At 40.2% G+C, this 19,758-nt stretch overlaps 1 protein-coding gene across 1 annotated transcript in view; it reads right to left on the reverse strand.

Moving 5' to 3' along the window:
• The window catches only part of NCAPG2 (non-SMC condensin II complex subunit G2), a 151,570-nt gene that overhangs the window by 63,063 nt on the left and 68,749 nt on the right, over nucleotides 1–19,758 (reverse strand). The window contains exons 11-16 of the mRNA XM_032806344.2: nucleotides 17,533–17,658; nucleotides 16,332–16,511; nucleotides 15,223–15,375; nucleotides 9,730–9,952; nucleotides 6,786–6,889; nucleotides 6,099–6,272 (exon numbers count right to left, since the gene is read on the reverse strand). Of these exons, the coding sequence (XP_032662235.1) occupies nucleotides 6,099–6,272; nucleotides 6,786–6,889; nucleotides 9,730–9,952; nucleotides 15,223–15,375; nucleotides 16,332–16,511; nucleotides 17,533–17,658 (960 nt within the window). The remainder of the gene's footprint in view (nucleotides 1–6,098; nucleotides 6,273–6,785; nucleotides 6,890–9,729; nucleotides 9,953–15,222; nucleotides 15,376–16,331; nucleotides 16,512–17,532; nucleotides 17,659–19,758) is intronic.

Raw genomic sequence — 19,758 nt, forward strand, 5'->3', positions numbered from 1 at the left:
CCCACTTCATCTCGTGCCCCGGACCAGGGCTATATAGTGCTGTGCAGGAAAATACCTTCAGTTCTTTCTCTACAGCAGAGCTCATTGGAAAGAACTCTGAAGCAGAGAAGGAAGGCATGCAGTAGAACACCCATAGGGACAAATCTAGAAGAACCACAATTACTGTACAGGGTGAGTAACCCTTTTTTCTTCGAGTAGTGTCCCTATGGGTGACCCCTAAGGGAGGTTTGAGGCTTCAGAGTCGAGTCTAGAATTGAGGATGTGACAGTGAAGCCAAATATGGGATTGGACACTGAGTTGCGCGAAACTGCATAATGTTCAGCTAATGTATGAGCACATGTCCAAGTCGTGGCTACAAATTTCTGCAACCGGAACGTTTTTGAGGAAGGTTATGGAAGTGGAGAGAGATTTCGTGGAGTCCGTACTCTAGAAGGAGGTTGAAGATCATGAGACTGATAGTAGTAGGTAACGCACCTGGATATCCATCTAGAGAGTCTTTTTTGCAGATTGAGGATTCCTTAGATCTGTCCACAATGGAGAGAAATAGTATGGGAAATTTCCTAAAGGGTTTAGTCCTATCTAGATAGGAGGCTCGTGCAGGCACTCCTGACATTAAGTGGTAGTCTCAGTGTGGTTTCAAAAAGAAAACTAGGAGGTGGATAAATTGGTTTATGTGAAAGTCAAAAGATATTTTTGGTAGGAACTTGGGATGCAGTTGTAGTGTGACGTCTTTAAATAAAACTGTAAAGGGGGGGATATGCCATTAGATTACCCCCCCCCCAACTCTTCAAGCAAAAGTAATGGCTACTAGAAATGCAGTTTTCAGAGAGAGGTGTAGAAAGGAGCAGGAGGCCATGGTTTGAAAGGAGGTCTTCCTAGACATCGACATCGGACCTCAACATGATCCTCAGGTGTGTGGCATCAGATTTCTAAGAAGAGAAGAGGTTACCCAGACCTTTGAGAAACCTTCTTGTGGGATGAGAAAAAACAGAATACCCCTTTATCTTATGGTGGAAGGCTGCGAGGTGCACTTTTACAGCGCGTAGAGATAATCCTGATCTTTTTAGTTCTAGGATGTAATCACAGATGATAATGGAAAGGATGTAGGAGAAAATTGTCTTGAGTCACACCAGAGAGTTTGAATCTCTTCCACTTTTGGATGTGTGTGTCATGAGTAGTTGTTTCCTGCTATGTAACAGCACCACCTTTACATCCTCAGAGCACATCATGTCTAAGCTCTTAAATCACTGACCACACATGCTTTGGGCTAGAGAACCTCTAGACTGAGGTGATGGACCTGGCTGAAATCCTAAAAAAGGAAATGAGGAACAGGCTGGAGAGTAATTGGTTGGCAAAAAGCAAGCTGAGTAACGTAGGGGAACCACATTTGTCTTGGCCACATGGGAATCTACAAGTATAACCCTGTTTTTTTCCTCTGTCCTGAGCAGGATTGTGGATATTACAGGAGTCAGTGGGGATGCATAGAGGAGACTTCTGCTCCATTGGAAACGGAAGGCATCTCAGAGAGTGGTGACCCAGACCAGTCCTGAAGCTGAACTGAGAGCATTTGTTGTTTTTGACTGTGGCAAATAAGTCTATCTTGGGGATGCCCCAGTGTAGAAATATCCAGTGGAGAATGGTGGTGTCTATTTCCCATTCGTGATTTGGGAGATGCGTCTGCTGAGATTGTCTGCTGTGATGTTTTGTATACCTGGAAAGTAAACTACTCAGACGTTGATGGTGGTGACACATGCACCAATTCAAATGTTTCACTGCTTTGGCACAGGTGGGCTTCTCATCCCAATAGGGATGTGTCCACTGTAAATACCAACCTTGGTGGTGGGTGAGTGAAGGGAACCCCAGCATAGATATTATGAGGGTCTTTCCATCAATCAAGAAATGTTTTGACTATTGAGGGCATTGAAAGAAGTTTGTTTAAGCAGTGTTTGCTTGGTAGGTAGGCAATTCTGAGCCACTCCTGAAGGCAGCACATATGAAGTCTTGTGTGATTGATTACAAAAAAGTACCTGCCACCACGTGACCCAATAGCTAGAGATAGTTTCTGGCTGATGTTTGAAGGCTGACCTGGACTGTCAAGACTAAACTGACTGACATGTTGAACCGGTGTGAGGGGAGGAATGCTTTGGCTGCTACTGCCTCAAGGTAAGCTCCTAGGAACTCCAGATGCTGTATTAGAATTAATGTGGATTTTGACGTTTAATTGTAGTCCCAGTCAGAGGAATAGGTCCATGGCCTTTTGTGTGGCCAAACCTTTGCTAAAGGAGCATGCTTTGAGCAGACAATCATGCAAGTATGGGAAAATCAGAATTCCTTGTTTGCGAAGATGTTCCGCTACCACAGAAAGGACCTTTGAGAACATTCTGGGTGCAGAAGACAGGATGAATGGGAGTACCTTGTATTGAAACTGATCCTGATTCAGAGTGAATCATAGAAACCTTCTGTGGGATGGGTGGATTGCAATATGGAAGCAAACATCCTGTAGGTTGAGGGCCGAGAACCAGTCCACTTGGTCCAGAGATGGAATTATTGCTGAAAGAGTTACTATTCTGAACATTTACAAATTTGTTAAATGATCTTAGTTCTAGAATAGGCCTCCAACTGCTGTTGTTTTTCGGTACCACGAAGTACTTGGAGTAGTCCTCTCCCTCTGTGTTGTGTGCGAACTGTTTCTAAAGTACCCAGGTTTGGGAAAGAGTCTGTTTCCTGTCATAAAAGGTGCATGAGAAGGGTCCCTAAAGAGAGACAGGAGGGGAGATGATAAGGGAGGTAAAATGGATAGAATATCCTGTAGAAATGATCTCCAACTCATTTGTCCAAAGTTATGTATTCCCAATCTTGATTAAAAGGACCAAGGTGGTCACCAAAGTGAGGGAGATGTGCAGATTGTTGCAGCAGGTAAGGATGGTGGTAGTAAATCGAGCCCTTGGACGACCCCTCAAAACTGATGTTTAGATGTAGAGGGCTGTGGGGCAGCTAGTCTCCTTTTCTACAAATGCTGTCTCTTGCACTAGGGTTCATAATGCTTTGGGGGAAAGTGGGGCATGGACTGAGTAGGCTGAGATCTCTGAGCTGTCTGGGATTTACTGAATCTTCTTTTTTGTGCAGGTGTTTAAATTCCCAGTAAGCATAAGGTGGCTCTAGAATTTGTTCACACGTGGAGGGATTCATCGGTTTTCTCAGTGAACAACTTTTGTCCCTCAAATGGAAGATTCTCAACTGTAGACTGCACTTCCTTTGGAAAGCTGGATACCTGAAGCCAGGAAGCCCTCCTCACGACCACTGCCATGGAGTTAGAATGAGTAGCTGTGTCAGCGGCGTCTAAAGAGAATTGTCCTTGCAAGGAGTTGGCCCTTGGCAATGATCACCTGAAAATGCTCTCTAGTCTGTTGAAAGATGGTCAATCACGGTATTCAGTTTGGAGTAGAGTTGTCAATTAAATCACAGTGATTAACAAAAAATTAATCACAATTAATTGCAGTTTTAATTGCACTGTTAAACAATACCAATTGAAATTACATATTTTTCAATGTTTTTCTACATTTCCAAATATATGGATTTCAATTACAATTTCAATTACAACACAGAATACAAAGTGTACAGTTCTTACTTTATATTTTTATTTGCACTGTAAAAATGAATAAATAGTATTTTTCAATTCACCTCATGCAAGTACCGTAGTGCAATCTCTTTACAAACGTAAATTTTTGTTACATAACTGCACTCAAAAACAAAACAATGGTAAAAAATTTTAGCGCCTACAAGTGCATTCAGTCCTATTTTGTGTTCAGCCAATCGCTGAGAGAAACAAGTTTGTTTACGCTTATGGGAGATAATGCTGCCTGCTTCTTATTTACAATGACATCTGAAACTGAGAACATGAGTTCGAATAGCACTTTTGTAGCCCACATTGCAAGGTATTTACGTGCCAGATATGCTAAACATTCATATGCCCCTTCATGCTTCAGCCACCATTCCAAAGGACATGCTTCCATGCTGATGGAACTCATTAAAAAAATAAAATGTGTTAATTAAATTTGTGACTAAATTCCTTGGAGTAGAATTGTAATGTCTCCTGCTGTTTTACCCACATTCTGCCATATATTTCATTTTATGGCAGTCTCAGATGATGACCCAGCGCATGTTCATTTAAAGAATACTTTCACTGCAGATTTGACAAAACGCAAAGAAGGTACCAATGTGAGAGTTCTAAAGATAGCTACTGCACTTGACCCAAGGTTTAAGAGCCTGAATTCTTACAGTCTTTAGGCTTGCTGGCAATGACAGTACCTGAGGAACCTGCAGCCTTATGAGTACTGAGCGAGAGATCAGTGGGTGCCAAGGTGGTCAACCTGATCGGGGATCATCTCTTTGTGGAAGATTCTCTATCCAAGCGACTTGAAGTGCTCACTTTCTGGAAGCTTTTTGAGAGGAAACCAGGAATTTTCTCTTGGAAGTTGTGGGGGAGTGTTGTGCCAAGGAAGTTGATGGAGACAGCCTTATCAAGGACCACTGGACAGTGGAGAACCCGAGGCTGGCGTTGGAAGCTGGTTGGAGCAAACTCTTGGTCATAAGCAGACTCAGTTTTAGTTCAGTTTTCTGGCCCTTGACCTTAATTTCAGGCAGAAATTATATTTCTGAGGGACATGTGACTCCGGTTATGTCTGACACTGACCATGATAGCCTCTTGGCAGGAAAGGTAACATTTAAACCCAGGGAAACTGGGCATACCATTTCCAGGTTCCACTTCCCCAGATGGAAGAAACAAAAAAACAAACAAACAAACAAACTATGGATGGGGGACAGTTCACTATTCTAATAAGAATTTTTTTTTAAACTAAAAAAAGAAAAAAGGGAGTACACAAACTAAAACTCCATGAACTAACACTAACTATCTTGAACGAGAGAAAGAAAATATGAGCGAAGTAATCTCAATTCAGATGCTGCTGAGGCCCCATCTTGGGCCAAGGCATCTGAGAAGGAACAGAGGGCGGTTCACCTGCACAATGCTATATAGCACTGGTGCATGGCACAAGATGAGAAGAGTATGAGCAGGCCAAACAGGCACTGTTACCTAAAATCTCTGATGTGAGGTACAGAAGGCAAAAATGTTCCAAGAATGGAGTGCCCTTAGGGACACTACTCAAAAAAGAAAGGATGATTATTCCACTAAGGAAGCTTCCGTATGGTTTTCACAGCCCTTGACAGCTCTCAGAGCAAAATCCACACAAATAAGAGGACTCTTTGCTGCTTACACAAGTGAGAGAAATCTTCGTTGGATGATTCTTCCCAAAGCATCACAGGCAGCACATGTACTATTAGTAACAAACAGAGCTTGGCGTCTATTATGAGGAATACTGCAGGACTAGGTGAAGAGATCAACTGGACCAACACTATGAAGATTAATGGAATTAACTGAGCCAAACATGTCAAAGCCTAACAATGAACAAGTGCATCAAGAGAATGCTCACCACAAGGCAGAATTAAGATAGCAAAAACAAGTGCAAGGAAGGGAAGACGACTCTGGTGTTTCTAACTTGTCTGCTCAAGTAGTGAAAGAGGAACTGGGGTAGTGATTATTCAGAATGGTGGAGGGAAACTCCTCATATGACTTAACACTGAATATTTGTTCTGCAGGGGAGCCTCAAGAGCCATTGCTTTTTGCTATTTCCTACCATGGTGCCAAGAGAACAAGAACACATGCACTCCCAGCAACAGAGATCTAGGATGATAATCAAAAGAACAAACAGTTATATATTTATTTTTGTTTCAATACTTAAGATTATAAGGGCTCATCTGCCAGACTCTGTGAAATTACAGAACACTCTCGTTTAGGAAATTCCAAGGACCTCATTCCAGCCACTTTTTAGTTCATGGCATCGCCCAGACACCATATGAAAACACACCTGCGGAAAAACAGACAAGGGACATGCGCACATATGCCAGGCAAGCACTAGAATTGAAAATAATTAAAAAAAAATATATATATATATATATATATACACACAAACACACAGAGGAAGTCATTCATCTGTATTTTAAATTTGCCACAATTTTTAACCTATGATATTAAAGTTTACCTTAAAAACTTTAAAATATTCTGGTAGTACAGAGGCAAACTTTCTGATTGTGTAACCTTTGGCTTCTTCATTGTGATCAAGGGCTTTGTGAATACTTCTCCAGAGAATTACAGTAATCTCCAGTAAACTTGCCATGGAAGCCACATCATTTATTGACAACACATTATTTAGCATCTGAAATGCAAACATTTGGGGATTAAAATAGCTAACGCTGTATAATATGAATGCAGGTTAAAATTATGTGTCAAAAATTGAAAATCTTTTTCTGAACTCTTCATTTAACAAAGGACCTATGTTTACTGTAGGGGGATATGAATGCCACAATTCAGACTTAATCTGTGCATAAATACAGTTATTTTGATAGATCCATATTTGAATAAATACAATTGCAAGATAATTTCTACTATTGTATACTTAGAATAACCATCAGAATGAGATAAGCACGCATTTTAAGTATTCCTGGAATTGCTCCCAGTTTACTCCTGCTACTCGACCTACTTGTCGCTCTCTCACATAACAGTAGTGGCCTGATAGCCACCATTTCCTGTCTTCCTATCCCTAGAGATCCCCATTTGTTCCCTTTATGGTCTCCCCCTTTCATGTTCACTTTCCGGTCTGTCACAACACAAGCGCTATTTTAAAAAGTTGTTAGTGCTAAGCATAAAGTGAAAGCTTTATTTTACTTACACTTATATTCTCTTTTTCACTTTCTTCATCATCATCTTGATTTTCTTTTATTGCTCTCTGGATGCAGGCATTCAAGCAGCGCCGAATAGTGAGCATGAATTTAGCTAAATTTTAAAAGTAGATAATTTAGACAACCATTCCACTTAAGAACCCTTTATCAGCAACAGATATTACAAGCAATTATAAACATTATTTGGGGAAGTGGGAGATAAGAAGCAGACACAGCTAGTATATAAGATACCAAATCCACTAAAAGTAAATTTAATATATTTAAATATGAAACACTTGTGGCTTAAGTAATTGTCACCCTTTCTGATCCAATCATTGCAAACAAAAACAACACACAAAAAAAATACACAGTCCCTTCATATGGTATTTTTTTCCAGAATTTATTTGGAATGGCTATTACTTCAATGGACTAGTCTCAAAACATGATGGCTCTCTATGACACGGAGGCTCCTTGGCAACGGGTCCCCTGTTATTTGCAAACTCTCACCTCAGAGCTAAGACACTCATTGCACCAAACTCTGTCTTACAGGAGATTTATCCATAATGAGTAACATATAAGGTATCTACAGAAAACTCCTGGTCAAGACTCAATCATTGTGAGATGTACGTTTATATGGATAATATTTAAAGAATAAATGTATTTATATTGAAAGTATGCTTTATGAACTTGGAGTAAAAAATGAGCTTGGTCTAGACTAGAAGATTAGTTTCTTGATTTACAGTGGTTAGAGCATGAAAAATCCACAGCAGAGTGGCATTTTTAAACCAACCTAACCCCTCAGTGCAGACTGCACTAGGTCAATGGAAAAATTCTTCTATTGACCTAGCTACTTTCTCTTGAGGAAAACCTAGGATGATGGGTAGCATTTTAAATGTAGATGTATCCTAAGTCATCCAAGTAGTGTGTCTTGGTGAAGATCCATTCAAATAAGAGGGAGCTGTCACTCAGACAGAGAGGTAATGAAAGGTTCTATTATCTACCCTTGCAAATAAGAACAGCCATCAAAGACAACAGCAAACAATATAAACCACTTGGTGGTGACAAGAACATTATAGCAGGTAGAAGATCACTCTGGTTATGAATCAAGATAAAAGACTGTTTTAAAATCACCAAGTGTAAGGAAAGGTTCTGCATCCATTGAAGAAATCCTTTAAGGAGCAGGGGACTTTCATGAATGTTTGGATCCTGATTCTTGTGAAACCAGCCAGCTCTCCACAGCGTTGAACTTTCTGGAGGTAGGAAGCCTACTTTATTATATAGGAAAGGTAACTATTGACAAGAGTAGACCTAGGTTCACATTTTATTATTTTGTTTTGTGTTGTTCCCATCACTTTCTCTCACTTCTCGCTAAATCTTTATTCTTTCTTAAAACAAATCTACTTTTGTTTTATTGTAAGTGCTTACAAGTGCTTTGTGGTTTACAGGAACAATGGTTTAAGATAAAACTGGCAATCTAGGGTACACTGCACCTTTGGAGGCTGATGATCTGGAATTTCTGTGAATAACCAACGTCAGAGGCTTGATATCAAGAAGGAATAATTCCAAGGGACTCAGGGTGCACCTATTGTTAACCTGCAACGTGAAGTTATGCTGGCACAGTCCGGAGGAGAGTGGTCGAGTGGCTGAAAGTCTGGTTGGTGTCAGGGAGAGGACATTCAGCTACCACAAGGAAGACTTCCTCTCCCTGGAGGAGAGGGTAAAAGTAACTGGGTCTTATGTGCTCCGAGACATAAATCCACAATATTTATAGAACACATAATTAGGCTACTATCTTTGAAATCTCTCAGTGACTACAAAATCACCCTCATCTCTAGAATGCATGTGTAGGGATTGTTCTTTGGGTGATCGGATGTCTTGAGCGTGGAATCACTCTGTGCAGGTGTTTTTAGTTGCTACCGATCTGTAGCTCTGCTCTTGTTCGATGATAACAGTCGGCGGTGTGCGTGTTCCCTCTTCGTGCTGTCCTGGCTCTGTGCAGATAGCTGACACAGCAAACCCTGAGAGAACCCCCAAAGACCACAAACTCTAGTAAGGTACAAAGGAACCCGAGCCAGGTTTATTGTCAAACAAAGCACAGTAATAGTTTCCTATAGACTCTATAGGACATATACGAATATGTGCCCCCTGGCAATGGACACAGATCAGTCAGTGGCGGGACTTTTCACTGCCCGCTAGGCTGACCAAAGAGACGCACACTCTGGGACCTACTTTTATACAGTTACAGGACAGATTGCTCATCCCTACTGATGTATTGAGGTACAGCTTCTTGATTCATTAGGTTGCTGTCTCCCCTTTGATCATATTGTTCCAGACATACAGATCTATCCATCATACTGTCCTGTCTTTAAGATGCACCTGCCTGTTCCTTGTTATGTCTATGGAGTGTCCTTGTATCAGGCTGTCCAGGTGCCATCTTGGCACAAGTTCCTCTTATTAGCCCTTATGTGTGAACACACCAGCTTCTAACAACCCTCTTCTCACCAATTTCTGTGAGTGAGGCCAGCCTCTGACTTACAGCCCAGCTTTTGCTTAGCAGTGCCTGGAAGTACTTTGGTTCAGGCTTTAGGCCTCAGACTAGGCCTCTGACATAAGAGTTTATGTTTCAGGGCCTCATCTTACTACAGCAGGTTCTTTATTTCTTTCTGACATTAGCAAGTTCTGGAAATAAAACCACTCTCCTGGTTTGCTTGCTGGCACGGATTCAATAGCATTCTTTGCTAGAAAGAAAAACTTCCTGCAATGTATCTCCCTGATACTGCTGGTTGAAAAACAATTTTCAACTAGGGAAATTTGGAAAAAAATTTCAGAATAGACTTTTGTAGAGTCAGCCACTTGACAATACTGAAGGCCCCCAAGTATTAGAGACAAATTAAGTGTTAAACGAGTAATATAAAATTGATATTGCCAAGACTCTTGTAGTGTCCAATACTTTACCTATGTTGGTGGGAGCAGTATACTCATAAGCATACCGATAGAACTTTCTGGCTGCTGCGGGATTCATCTGGATTAGCGTAACACAGCGTTCACACCATACCTCCTCAGGTTGATTAACAGGCAAGAAAGAGTTGAATAGGAGATTTACTAAGCGGCGTGACACAGGACGTGAATCAACTTCAAGGCGAGTCAGAAGATGCTCCATGGGACAAATTTTCCAGAACTTTGTTTGTTTGTTTGTTTAAAGTGAGAAGGGGGGGAAGTTAAAGGGACAACAGAAGAGGGGAAAGAGAAACAAGATATTACAATTATTTTTTTTGTTAAGGGTACTTTCTGCACCAAAACAATGACTCTGAACAAAACTAAAATGTATTGTTTAAAAGTAAAATAGTAAAATCCATAGTGCTATTTAGCACCAGTACTATAGCATTATTCAGGTGCAATATAGCATATCAAGTGTATTAATCAAATTCCAACTCACGCAATTACAATCCGGTGTACCTAAAATTCTTGATGCAGTTCAGTTTAATAAGGAAGAATTTCTTACCTGCAGTAGTAAGACTTTGAAAATATCACAGCAAAAACTATTATTCAGGAATTTTACTCATGTCTCACACTCCCAACTTCAGAGAGGGTAAAATTCCCTACCTATGAAAATTTTAGGTTCTGAGGCAGCTGTAAGAGTGACTAGTGCATAAGATCCCTTCCAGATATACCCACCAAAGGTTAGCTCATGCCATCAGCCACCACCTCAGTCCTGTCTCAATTACTGCATTACAGACATGTAATGGAGAAGTAAATTCTTAGTTATGCCAATATTAATGGCACTACTCTATATCTGTCATTTTTGTGGCAAGGTCTTGAATTAATTAGGTCTATGCTTTTAGATATGAGATTTCAAAAAAGTTTTGCAATTGTTATTAGGCACTGAAAAATATTCTCTCTTCTGGCTCACTGTTTGCAGCAGTATCTCCCTTGTGGTTACAAAATATAGTGTTACTGCATGCAGATCAATAGATCAGCCTCTCCTAATAGTCGCTTTACTAACAACGGCTTAGTCAAACCATAATTTTCCAACATCCAAGACTTAAGAAAAGTACACATTTCCTATTTCAAAAACAAAAAAAACCTGGTTACTAACCTTTCATAACTGTTGTTCCTCGATGTTGCACATGTCCATTCCAGGTGTGTGTGCACCCTGTGCACAGTCATTAGAAATTTTTTCTTCAGTGCTACCCATCAGGGCAGCTTAAGCCCTTTCTTCTGCCATGCACCAGTGCCAGTATGAAGGGCCCACCCGCCCCTGAGATCCCTCAGTTCCTTCTTGCTGGACCACTCCGAAGCAAAGGGCTAGGAGGGTGGGTCATGGAATGGACATGTACTACACCTCTCTATGAACAACAGCTATGAAAGTTTTCAGAGGGGTAGCCGTGTTAGTCTGTTTCAGCAAAAACAACGAGGAGTCTTGTGGCACCTTAAAGGCTAACATTTATTAAAACATAAGCTTTCGTGAAAGGCTAGAAACAATTTTCTTTGAGTGATTGCACATGTATATTCCACTCGGTGACTCACAAGCCATAACGTAGAATGAGTTCATGTACACAGACTGGAGTACAATTTCTCCAAATTTCATATCATTTCTGGAGTACAGAGTATTGGCATAATAGGATGCAAAGGTATGAACTGAAAACTAGACTGCCATTCTACAAATGTCCTGGATTCCGATTTGAGCAAGAAACACTGTAGAGACTGCCTGTCATATCATGGAATGTGAGGTCAGTCTGTCTCACAGGGAAATGCCTGCCAGATCATAAACATGAAAGCAGAAAGTTATCCAAAACATAATTCTTTGTCAAGAGACATGATGACCCTTCATTCTCTCTACTATGGTCACCAATAGCTGGGTTCACAAACAAAACACTTTAGTCCTCCCTACGTAGGATGCCAACACTCTTCTGACATTTAAGGTGTGCAAATGTTGCTCCTCTATTGGCATGTGATTTGGGGTAAAATGTAGGAAAGTAAATTGACTGGTTAATATGAAAATTAAATATCACTTTTGAGAGAAATCTTGGATGAGGGCACGAGTACACTTTATCCTTAAAAGAGTATTGTATAAGGTGGTTCGGATGTCAGAGCACACAATTTGGCTACCTTCCTGTCTGAAGCGATAGTTACCAGGAAAGGCACCTTAAGAGATAGGTGCAGTAAGGAACATGTTGTTAGAAGATCAAACGGTGGCCCCATGAACTTTGACAAATCTAAAGTTCAAGTTCTGGTGGGGACAGGTGCCCTTATTTGATGGTACAACTTTTCCAGTCTCTTCACAAATCTGATTGTTATATCATTAGAAAACATAGAATGATTATCCATATAGGGATGGAAAACTGATATTGCTACCAGAATCATTTGGTAGAAGATTTCTTTGATAGAAGAACCATTAACGACTGCTGTTCTAGGTGAAATAAATAATCCAGAATATGCTGGATAGAGGATTGCATTGGCAAGACCCCAAACAGACAAGACCAGACAGAAAAAGGCCTCTATTTTGACATGTAAGCAGCTCTGGCAGCTCATTGCAGAAAAATTCCCAGGGAGGGAAACGGACATAGAGAGCAAGCCTGCTTCAGTCTAGTGAAGAAGGAAGGTCTTAAGGGACAGTGCTGGAGAGTGAGCCCACCCTGCATTCACCCTGCAGCGGTGGCTCTGCACGTCGTGCCCTGGCACATTAAGTCGCAGCACTGCTCAGTTTTGGCCCAGTTGCCCCTCTGTTATCATGACGGAGGAGTGGCCAGGCCAAACCTGGGCAACACTGTGTCCCCATGCACCAGGTTTTTTTTTTTGTTTTTTTTTTAGTTTTATGGTGTTTTATTTTGTTATTTCGCATTTGCGAAATATACGAGGCTCTAAATATGTGGCTCCAGGCTTTACTTACCACACACTATTCAAATCCTGCCCAGAAGGCAGAATTATTGATCTCCTCATAGACTTTTTCTATGGTACTCATTACAGTATTTCTTCTCAAACATTAATATTCTATTTTCACACTATCCCTCTGAAATGAGAGGCTAGGATCATCCACATTTTATAGATGGGGAACTGAAGTAGAGAGATATTCAGGTCAGAAGTACCCACTAATTTTCTGTGCCCAATCTGAGAAACTTAGGACTTGATTTTTTGAGAATATGTAGCATGATACAGCAATTATTATGTTCAAAGCATGATTTCAGTTGAAGTCAATGGGAGCTCTGAGTGTTTAGTACTTCGGCAAGTCATACCCCAGGATCTCAAGGCAGGCACCCAGAAAATGAGGAACACAATTATTAGTGGCTCTCTCTGAAAAATTTGGTTAAGTGACTTCCTACCATAACATATGAACTCTGTGGCAGAAGCCTGAATAGAACCCAATTCTCCAGCATTCATCAAGTTGCCCCAACTGTGAGAACAACTTTCTCTTTCTGAAATGCCCTGCCTCATTCACTACACACCCTCCATCTTCTGCAACAAATGAGGCAGGAGTCCTACAGATAACAGCCTGTTTTACTACACAACTTAATTGATCCAGTGGGGGGAAAAAAGTGAACATGTAATTAAGGACCGATATAATGCACAGGCAGGCTTAATACTGGCATTTCCTAGTGTGCTTGAAACTTAATAATGTTCTTTTAATATTGCCTTTTTTAATAAGGCTAGGAAGTTGCACACAAAAAACCTAAACACACCCAAACAAATTCTATCATGTGCCAACACATTAACAACTACAGATCAGACAGGCACCCAATTCTCAGTTCCAGTGCCTGGATCTGGCACAGCCTGGAGCAACCAGGAACTGCAATTGCAGGGGAATTTCTGCTCAATCAGCTGAAGTTCTGGGCTGCAGCACATTCTTAATAGGCAACCTTAATAATAGGCAGTTTTATGAGCCCCCATCCTTTCATGTATTCATACCTGCTCCTGTATTTTTTACTTCATACCTCTGATGAAGTGGGCTGTAGCCCACGAAAGCTTATACCCAAATAAATCTGTTTGTCTCTAATGTGTTTTTTTTGCTGATACAGACTAACATGGCTACCACTGAAACCTTTAATAAAATAAATGATTCATACTCTAATAGCAATAACCATGTCAGCATGGAAACTTGTACGACAGGATACTGATGCATTTTTAGGATGGCTGAACCTCATACCTCTTGGTAAACCTAAAGCATGTGACAGCGCATGACCACAGTGGATTTTCATATTGGAAACTAAAATAATACAGCCCTATTCCCAGAAATTGCTGCTCTTGGCCCAAGATACATGTTGACATGAAATTTGGAATTTTCTGTCTTTTCAAATCTCAAAATCTTATTAAAATTTAAAATATGAAAAAAACATTTTGATAAATGAGATTTGCAAACAAGTCTAGAATCATGTCCTCTGAGTAATGAGACATGCACAAACTTCCAACACACCAGTGCTAAAGCACTAATATCATGATCAGTTTGTGTCAGATGCAGTATCAGCAAAAGCATTAGTATCGCAGTGATCTTTCTGCCACTCCATGCTAGCTTTACTGAAGAGAGAGCTATTGGGAAATCCTGCTTTGGCATCAGTATTTTAGTTAGACCCAGACTTCACAAACTTTTTCAGAGTAGGGTTTATTTCAGAGGTGACATCTCCTCTGTTTGGAACTCTGCAGCCTCACTGTAGCAAATATTGAACTGCTTTACCTTTTCTTTAAAAAAGGATAATTTTATTTCATCTCCCCATCCCATCTCTTCCATTTCTCTCTCCCCTCCATGTTTCCTTACACATTATTCTCTGATTTGTTTCCCTTCTTCTCTGATCTCATGGACATTCTTTCTCCAGTAGTGGCCCTGCCCCAGAAGCAGCTTCTGTTTTTCTTTCTCCTGCCAGTTCTGGTCCCGGAGGGCTGATTCCATACTCTCTCTTTTTCTTAAGTAGCTACTGGCCCAACAGAAAAAGGCAAGAGCTGAAACTCTTCTCAGTTCCTTTTGTAATAAGAGGTATCAATCAAGAATATACTAAAGTTACTAAGAATCTAAGAGGAAAAGATAAACCTATTCAATGGAAAGCTTGATCCCCATTTAAGGTAACAAAAATTCTGATGCAATAATCTCCTGATGTGGCAATATTTCCTAGTGATGCCCCCGATTCCACTGAAACAATCATGGAGTGGCAGGAAGATTACAGGACACTAGGTTTAGTCTCATGGTAATTAACAAGAATCTAGACAACCATAACATTAACTTAATTTTCAATTGTATAGCAGGAAATGCTTAAATACCACTATCCAGGATTTTACATCTCAAACCTCTAATAGGACACACATCAACAATAAAACAATTTCCTGCAAGTTTCTGAAAATTATTGGTTAAGTATTCTAATAACTGATTGACTGTGGTATTGATAAACATACATCTTTCAGAATAAATTGCCTTGTTCTGTTTACATCTCCTGTGTGCTGCCTACCAAGTCCTAATCATCCTACCTTAGCAGCCCTGACAGCCTTAATTTTCAGCAGCATATCAACAAATGCCACTCGCACTTTCTCAGAATTGTCATGGAGACTGTATTTTACTGTTGGCAGGAGCTGTTCCAATAATGGGTGGCTTAGTTTGTTGTCCAAAATTATAGGCAGACACTGCAACAGAAATATCACAATGAATAAAAAAAAAAACCAAAACAAACAGCAGACATACAAAAAACTATATTAAAATTCCTAAACTTAAGGCTAAATATAGTGGCAGATGTTTCATTTACGTATTTTTTTCCTATAATTATCTTTTAAAAGAAAGTATTAAAGAGCAACTCAAAATCTCATATTAATTCCCTTTCATTTCAGATTAAGTGGTTTTATATTGTAAGACCTTTTGACCTGAGGCAGTGTTTTTGTTCATCTCTTGTACTTGAGGAGTACACGTTTATGCCCAGGAAGTCAGTCTTTCTGTTATTTATTAGATGGAATTGACCAATCAATCCTGATGTACTGAACAACTATCTGGGGAACAGCCTTGGCCAACACACAAACAGTAATATATGCATCCAACCACAGGAAGACTGACAGTGAGGTACAAAACACAACACTTAAATCTAGTCTTCTTTTTCCAGGTCTCTCTCTCTGGGACACACATGATGCCTTGGAACCAAGCTAGAAACATTTTCTACACAGTTGTGTGATAAAGTATAATTTTTAGTTATTTACAGTTATCTGAACAAGGAAGTCTGGTCAAAATACCAAACCAAGAGCATGGAGAGGAGGTCTTTCCAACTTCAGATAGCCAGAGAGAAAAAGAGAGGAATTGAGGTGGTCAGGGATCACATAGCTACTCAAACTCAGCTCTAAATGTTTGGCGACATAAAGGGTTGCTTGTTCATTCCCAGAAGGCATTTTTTCTAGAAGGTTTGCAAAACTTAAATACCAGGAAGTACATCTCAAGGAAAATTATGCAAAGACCAACTCGGAGAAAAATCAAAAGGTTTTATAAAAAGCACGCCTTCTACTTAAGTTGACCCTTAATAACCTCCGTCACATGCTTCAAGGAAAATCTAAAAATTTACTCTCAATACAAGTTTTTAAAGTCTGCATATTAAACTTACCTTAAAAACAGAACAACGAACATCAGCTGAAGTTACATCAAAAGCCAGATCTCCAATTAGTTTTTTTAAAAGCTCAGCAAGGATGGTTGCAGGAATCATGTCCCAGTATTTGGATGTTATTTTACTAACACCAAGTACCCCTGTAGAGCGGACCAATGGTTGAGGATCGTCTAAAAGACCCTATAAACAAACAAAGAAGAAGAGGAAACAAATTTCATGTATGCATCGTCATGCTGTCTGTTGATATTTAAAATAAGAAACAAAAATCATCGCTATTAGCATTTAACCAAACCATACAAGATGTGATAGTATGAAATATTTCCATATCTGGAATATTCTCCAAATGATTGTTTATTGCTATTATTAAACAATTTTTAGTTAGAAAACAAAAGTAAGATAAAAATATTGGCGATGATTTTCAAAAACATCACCCTACAGTTACGCTCTTAGAGTAGAATTTTCAAAAGTGAAAGTCAATGAGACTTGTGCATGAAAGTCACTTAAACAATTGAAAAATCTCACTCCTAAGGTTCATCTTTATGCACCTAATTGTCAAGTCTCACTGTTTGTGAGGGAATGACCTTAAAACCTGGAAATTCCAGGTATCTTCAGTGATCAAATATTTGTTCTTGTGAATACAACAATAAGTTTTCCCAAACAGAATAAAACGTTGCTTTAGAAATAAACTGGCCAGCCCTCATGTTTCTAATTCATTGTTTTAATTCTTAAATCCCCTAGACTTCTGTTTAGATACTCCATCACAGGAGCTGCAGATATTTAATATTAGGCATTCACTGTAGAACCACAACGTCAAATAATCAAGTGTAGAGCCCTTCTCACCCATTGTATCCTGAGTAAATAGGACATGAACGTATGCAACCAGCGTCACCTGGCTTTCCTAAGCTTGCTCTCAGGTTTTTGAACCATACTTGTAGCTCAATTAATATAAACCCAGACCCCCACTTCATTAGCATTTAGACCCCTTTCCAAAACCTTGCTATTCCACCAGAAATCAGCGAGTGCACAAGGTTAAAGGAATTTAATTGCATATTTCTGCACTCTTTCCTGTGGATAACATTCTCAATCCCCTTATGCCATTAATTGTAGTACATGTATTTCAAATGGTCTTACTGCCAAGTAAATTTTGCTAAATATTTAACTTAACATTTTGTTTTCACATTGTCTTCATGAAAAAACTTACAAAAAGTTCTTCAAACTGTTTCTGAATCTCATTATCCATATCCTCATTATTAAAATGGGGATCACGAATAGGAAATGCTTCAACAAACAATAATGCTGCATTTGATCGAACTTCTGAGTTTCTGGCCTGTTACAAAAGAGAAGAAAAGAAAAGAAATTGTTCATAAAATTGGTACTCTTTATTAAAACTTATTTGACAAATATTCTTCAAATCACCATTATCAGTTTAGTACTTCTAATCAAGTAGGAATTCTAATAAAGTAATTTTGGATTCAACAATTTATAACAACTTCTGCATCTCACAGTTCAAAGTTCTGCCCAACCAGTAAATTTTAGGTTAGCTGTAAATTGAGTTCTCAGAGCATATTGGCTTCAAAGATGCAGAGGATTCGCACTTGGAGGAGTGCCATCTTGTGTAGGCCTAGAATAGTTAAAGTCAGTTAGCATTGCTACAGGCCTTCAAACGTGCTCTGTGGTAGAGAGGCTGCAGCTATAAAAAGGTGGTACTTTGGTCTCAACCCTTAAATTAGTGCTCAGAATATGGAAATTGAATTTAAGCAAACATATTAGGTGGTTTTATCGAGGGCCAGAGGAGGGCAAAGAGGGAGAAAAAAGGTCATCCTCTGACACTTCTGGTGTTTGTCACTACTTGACAAAAAGTAGAAATTTCATAGGGATTTATTTAATTAGTTTGAACATTTCATTTAATTAAACAAATAACCAAAAACTTAAGTATATCATCCATCATAGTCTTCAAGCAGTATGTGTATGAAAAGAATTTGTAAGTTTAATTTACTCCTTAAATTCAGAAAAGGCAATATTGTAATAACTTAAAATTAGAATTTACAATAAGCAAGCATTTTTGCATCAGTATCTCCTGTATCTGTCTGAAATGACTGAAAACAGCCCTGGCCCTAGCAAACACAAGAATGCAAAACACAAGAATCTTAGTAGCTTTAAAGGGAAGATAAAACAGTTACCTACCCTTCATAACTGTTGTTCTTCGAGATGTGTTGCTCATGTCCATTCCATTCTAGGTGTGCGCGCACCCATCTGCGCAGTCATATGAAATTTTTGCCTTAGCGGTAATCTGTGGGATCAGCTGTGGCGCTCCCTGGAGTGCCGTGCTAATGTGTCGGTACATTAGGTGCCACCAGCCCTGTGCCCTCTCAGTTCCTTCTTGCCGGCAACTCCAACAGAAGGATAGAAGGCTGCGTAATGGAATGGACATAAGAAACATCTCGAAGAACAGTTACGAAAGGTGGGTAACCATTTTTTCTTCGAGTGCTTGCTCATGTCGATACCATTCTAGGTGACTCACAAGCAGTGTCCATAGAGGTGGGCTCAAAATTCATGGTCACGCAGCTTGCAGCACTGCTTTACCACAGCCAGCGAAATCACAAGCTTGCTGGGTATGTGCATAATGAGAGGCGAACATGTGGGAAAACGACTAGGTAGTGGCCCTATAGATCTCTTGGATTGGTACCTGCGCCAGGAAGGCCACTGATGACGTTTGTGCCTAGTTTGTTTCATGACTGCTGGCGAAGACCCTTTTGCCAGCTCATAGCGGTAGTAGATGTAGGCAGCGATCCAGGACACAATCCTTTGAGCAGACACAGGGTGACCTTTCATTCTGTCTTCCACTGCAACGAAGAACTGCGTTATGGAACACGTTTGTCCTATCTGTGTAAAAGGCGAGCGCCCTCCTGACGTCCAAGGTGTCTAACCTGCATTCTTCATCTGACGTATCAGGCTTTGGGAAGAAGACAGGTAAGTATATGTCCTGGCCCTTTCATTCACAGCAGACATGACCAGTGATGCTGCTGGAGGGTGCATGCAGGAGGTATTTGAACCCTTTTGCAGGGATGTAATACTTCTTTTCCACCTTCTAAAAAGATGGTGGAATGGAAGAAGGGGTTTGCAACACTGATTTGGCAATTTTAAGGACCCCTAGGTGCTGGGGTTCGGCATGCTGCCCCCAAATTGGATGAGGCACTGCATCCCAATTCCAGGGCTGGTGGTGCCAGGGCCGGTTGGTCTGAGGTGTCCAGGGAGGGCTGGTGGGAACACAGGACTGGCTTTAATGGCATGCCCAATGGGTTCCAATACAGCCATTGAGCAGGCCACTGCCCCTGCTGCATGTTGTCGTTGCAGGTGCTGTGCCAGTCTCATGAGTCAGCAGCGCATCACCCCTTCTTGGCAAGGAGCTGAACTCCCGGTTTGACTT

The sequence above is a fragment of the Chelonoidis abingdonii genome, chromosome 2 (genome assembly GCF_003597395.2).
Source record: "Chelonoidis abingdonii isolate Lonesome George chromosome 2, CheloAbing_2.0, whole genome shotgun sequence".
In the NCBI taxonomy this organism is placed as follows: Eukaryota; Metazoa; Chordata; order Testudines; family Testudinidae; genus Chelonoidis; species Chelonoidis abingdonii.